The 3,648-nt window shown below is 44.0% G+C and overlaps 1 protein-coding gene across 5 annotated transcripts in view; it reads left to right on the plus strand.

The window, feature by feature from the left end:
• The window catches only part of LOC144454298 (uncharacterized), a 6,328-nt gene extending 3,086 nt beyond the window's left edge, over positions 1-3,242 (plus strand). For all 5 annotated transcript variants that reach the window (XM_078146055.1, XM_078146056.1, XM_078146058.1 and 2 more), the window contains one exon: positions 1,406-3,242. In XM_078146055.1, the coding sequence (XP_078002181.1) occupies positions 2,048-2,773 (726 nt within the window). In that variant the 5' untranslated portion in view covers positions 1,406-2,047 and the 3' untranslated portion in view covers positions 2,774-3,242. The remainder of the gene's footprint in view (positions 1-1,405) is intronic.
• Positions 3,243-3,648: the final 406 nt, after the last annotated feature.

The following is a 3,648-nucleotide window of genomic DNA, read 5'->3' on the forward strand; positions in this document are numbered from 1 at the left end:
CATTTTCATAATAAAAATCATCGGCGTTTGCCATGCTCCTACCCAGCCTACAGAAAGGAAAGGGAAGCATCCTCAGTTTTTCCAGGGATGTATGAGGCTAGAGTCTCCCCTGAGAGGGTGGGGGAAGAGAGTGCCGTGGCAGACTTATGGAGGGCTGGGAAGGTTTGCAAAGACCTCTGGCATGAGTGGGTTACTGACCTGATGAGGGAGGTGTAGAAGGATTGCCTTGCTGAAGCGAGGGACCAGTTAACAAATAAATATGTAAAGATGGACCCGCCGGTCCAGTTTCATGATCTGCAGTCTCATGTGAACAAGAGTAAAAGTGGTAGATGGTAGGAATAATCCAAGATTGGGGTGGTATTAGGTATAATGATTTGGGGCCTCATAATAATGTCTGAAAGATTACATGGTATTATGGCAGGGTAACTGAAACTATGATTTTTAGTACCAACTCTGTCCTTAAGTCATTGAGATACTCTGAGCCTCAGTTTCCCCTTCTGTAAAGTGTAATCATCATACTTGTCCTGTCTCTGTTGAAAGATGACACTGAGGTTCAGGGAATTAAGTTCGTTTGTCCTTGGTCCCGCGTGTAACACATCGGTAAATTCAGGCAGCATAACACGTGTGTGTAAAAGCCATTTGTAAAGAGAGTCATTCTGTGCAGACAAGCCAATGGCATTTTCTCATTGTTAAATCTCTTGCCTCTGATGCTAGCTGTGGTCCTAGATAAGTCACTTAACTTCTGTTTGCCGCAGTTTCCTCATCTGTAAAACGAGGGAGCCGGCTCAAAGCCAAGAAGCTCTGAGTTCAAGTCCTGCCCCTGACATGTGCTGGTTCTGTGACCCTGAGTCAAAGTCACTTCACTTCTCAGCACTCTGAGCAGCTCTTTTAAGACTCTGAGTTGTAGAAAAAGTGCTGACTTTCACTGGCAGCTGGCTGATAGTGATAAAATCACCAGTCTGGTCCATAGCCCTCTCCTACTCTGTGCCAGGCACTGTGCTAGGTACTGAGGTTGCAAAGAAAAACAAAATAATCCCTGCCCTCAAGGAGCTTACATTCAAGCAGGAATATGCATGGAGATGAATAAGTTTATATAAAATAAATACAAAGTAAATGTTTTCAGGGAACAGGATTTGTAGCCAGGGAGTGGGCCAGGGTTTCTGGAAAGGTGTCCTATAAAAGGTTTTGCTTAAATAGAGTTTTGAACAAAACAGAACAGATTCCAAGAGAGGGAGGTGAGGCTGTAGCACATTCGGGGGGGGGAGGTTAAGCCATTGCAGAAGCGTGGAGGTGGAGGTGGGGGTTTTTATGCCAAGGGAATAAAATGGCCAGATCCAGCATTCTAAAATGACTTTCTGCAGGGAGAGGAAAGAAGATCGTTTGATACTTTGTTTATTTCTTTCAGACTTGGAGACCAGGCCTGAAACCAAGGCATCACCTCTAAAGCTGGGTGTTTCCTTGGAAGAATCATACCAGGAAAGAGTCACCAAGAGTTCCTGGTTCTTGAGGTTGAGAGATGCCTGGAAAGGTGACGTCAAGTTCACGAAGAGGAGCAGCCGGGGGAGACCTTCCCATCAGTTCACAGTTCTCCCCAGAAAAACGCCCAGGGAAGGGAGAGGCCCCCAAGACCATCAGACTGCTGGTTGCCTCGGCTGGAAGTCAGGTCTCTCTCCAGCAGAGACTTACAGGAAGGAAGGGTCCCCATGAATGTCATCCCCGTGGAAAGAGCTTCAAACAGTGTTGCCACCTAATTCAACGTAAGAGAACCTGGGCAGGAAAGGGACATTTCCAACATCGTGGAGGTGAAGAAGGCTGCAGTGACCAACCCGACCTTATTCAGTGTCATCGTAGACATGCTGAAGAGAAAACATCTGTGTGCACTCAGTGGGAAAGGGCCTTCAGCTCCAGTGCAGACCAAATCAGACATCGACAATGTCTTCCTCCACAGAAACCTTATGAATGTAGAGAGTGAGAAGGCCATCAGTCAGAAACTAGGGCACATCTATTCCCAGCCTATTCAAACTGAAGACAAAATCTTACTAATGTAATGAGTGTAAAAAGTATTTTCTACGTCACTCGTCCATTACTTACCATCAGAGATTTCATACTTTCCAGAAAGATTCTGGATGTAATAAATGTGGTAGGGCTTTCAGCCAGAGCCCCTCCTTTGGTGTGCATGAAAAGCTTCGTACTAGAGATGGCCTCCACAGATATAAAGAGTGTGACAAAGCCTTCAGTGAACATTCATCCCTTCTCTGCCATCAGCAGATTCCTTCTGAAGAGAAGTCTTGTGAATGTGATCAGTGGAGCCTCACCTGCAAGTTGGAGTAGAGACCTCATTAGACACCAGAACACCCAGACCAGAGAAAAGCCTTTTAAGTGTGATGAATGTGGAAAGACCTTCACTCAGAGCTCATCCCTTACAGTACATCAGTGCATTCATTCAGGAGAGAAGCCCTATGAGTGTAATGAATGTGGAAAGGCCTTCAGCCGAGGGAGAGATCTTATTAAACATCAGAAAATTCATACTGGAGAGAAGCCTTATAAATGTAGTAGATGTGGGAAGGCTTTTAGGCAGAGTGCCAATCTTACTGTGCATAAACGAATTCATACAGGAGAAAAACCTCATGAATGTCATGAATGTGGGAAGTGCTTCATCCAGCACTCATCCCTTATTTATCATCAAAGGATTCATACTGGAGAAAAGCCGTATAAATGTCATGACTGTGGGAAGGTCTTCAGGCAGACTGCAACCCTTACTGTGCATAAATGAATTAGTACAGGAGAAAGACCTCATTAATGTCATGAATGTGGGAAAGCTTTCACCTAACACTCATCTCTTATTTATCATCAGAGAACTCATACTGGAGAGAAATCTTTTGAATGTATGGAATATGGGAAGCCCTTCACCCAGCGGTCATCCCTTACTGTCATCAGAGAAGTCATAATGGAGAGAATGTAATCTTATGAATGTAACTGATAAAGGAGGATCTGCTTCTGGACCACACCACTTATTAACTGAAAAATGAGCTGAAGAAGTCATAAATATCATGAATTCACAATTCCCCCATTGTTTATTAACTGCCTGCTATGTGCAAAGAAAGCACGGTGGTCTGTCCTGGGATGACAACGATGATGATGAAGTAGTCCCTGCCTACTTAGGAGAGCTTACTTTCTACTGGTAATGCATGTGGGCAGAATACAAACCTTGCACTGCATCTCAGAATTCAGTGCTGAGAGAAACCTCGTAAATCTAATAAACGTGGGAAAACTTTCATGATACACCATCCCTCTTTTAGTTATCAAAAAATACATGCTGGAGAAATACCTTAAGAATGAAATCAATGATATGGGAAGGATTTAGCAGTGGTTGCCAAAGTGGGAAGTACCACCCTGGGCAGCACTAGAACAATCCAAGGGGGTGGGAGAAGCCTCAAGTAAAATTGTACCCTTAATCTGAGACTTCTTTCCTCCTCTATAAGATTTCCAGGGGGGCACTGAGTAATTTTTTTTAAAAAGGGGGTGGTAGGCCAAGTAAGTTTGGGACCATCTGATTTAGACTGTTACATGCTCCTTACCATTAGAAAATTCATACTGAGGAAGAAAGCCTTTTAAATAGGGTGACTAGAAAACACAATATTTAAAACA

Source organism: Phascolarctos cinereus, unplaced genomic scaffold (genome assembly GCF_003287225.1).
Source record: "Phascolarctos cinereus isolate Bilbo 61053 unplaced genomic scaffold, phaCin_HiC Scaffold_726;HRSCAF=1367, whole genome shotgun sequence".
Taxonomy (NCBI): domain Eukaryota; kingdom Metazoa; phylum Chordata; class Mammalia; order Diprotodontia; family Phascolarctidae; genus Phascolarctos; species Phascolarctos cinereus.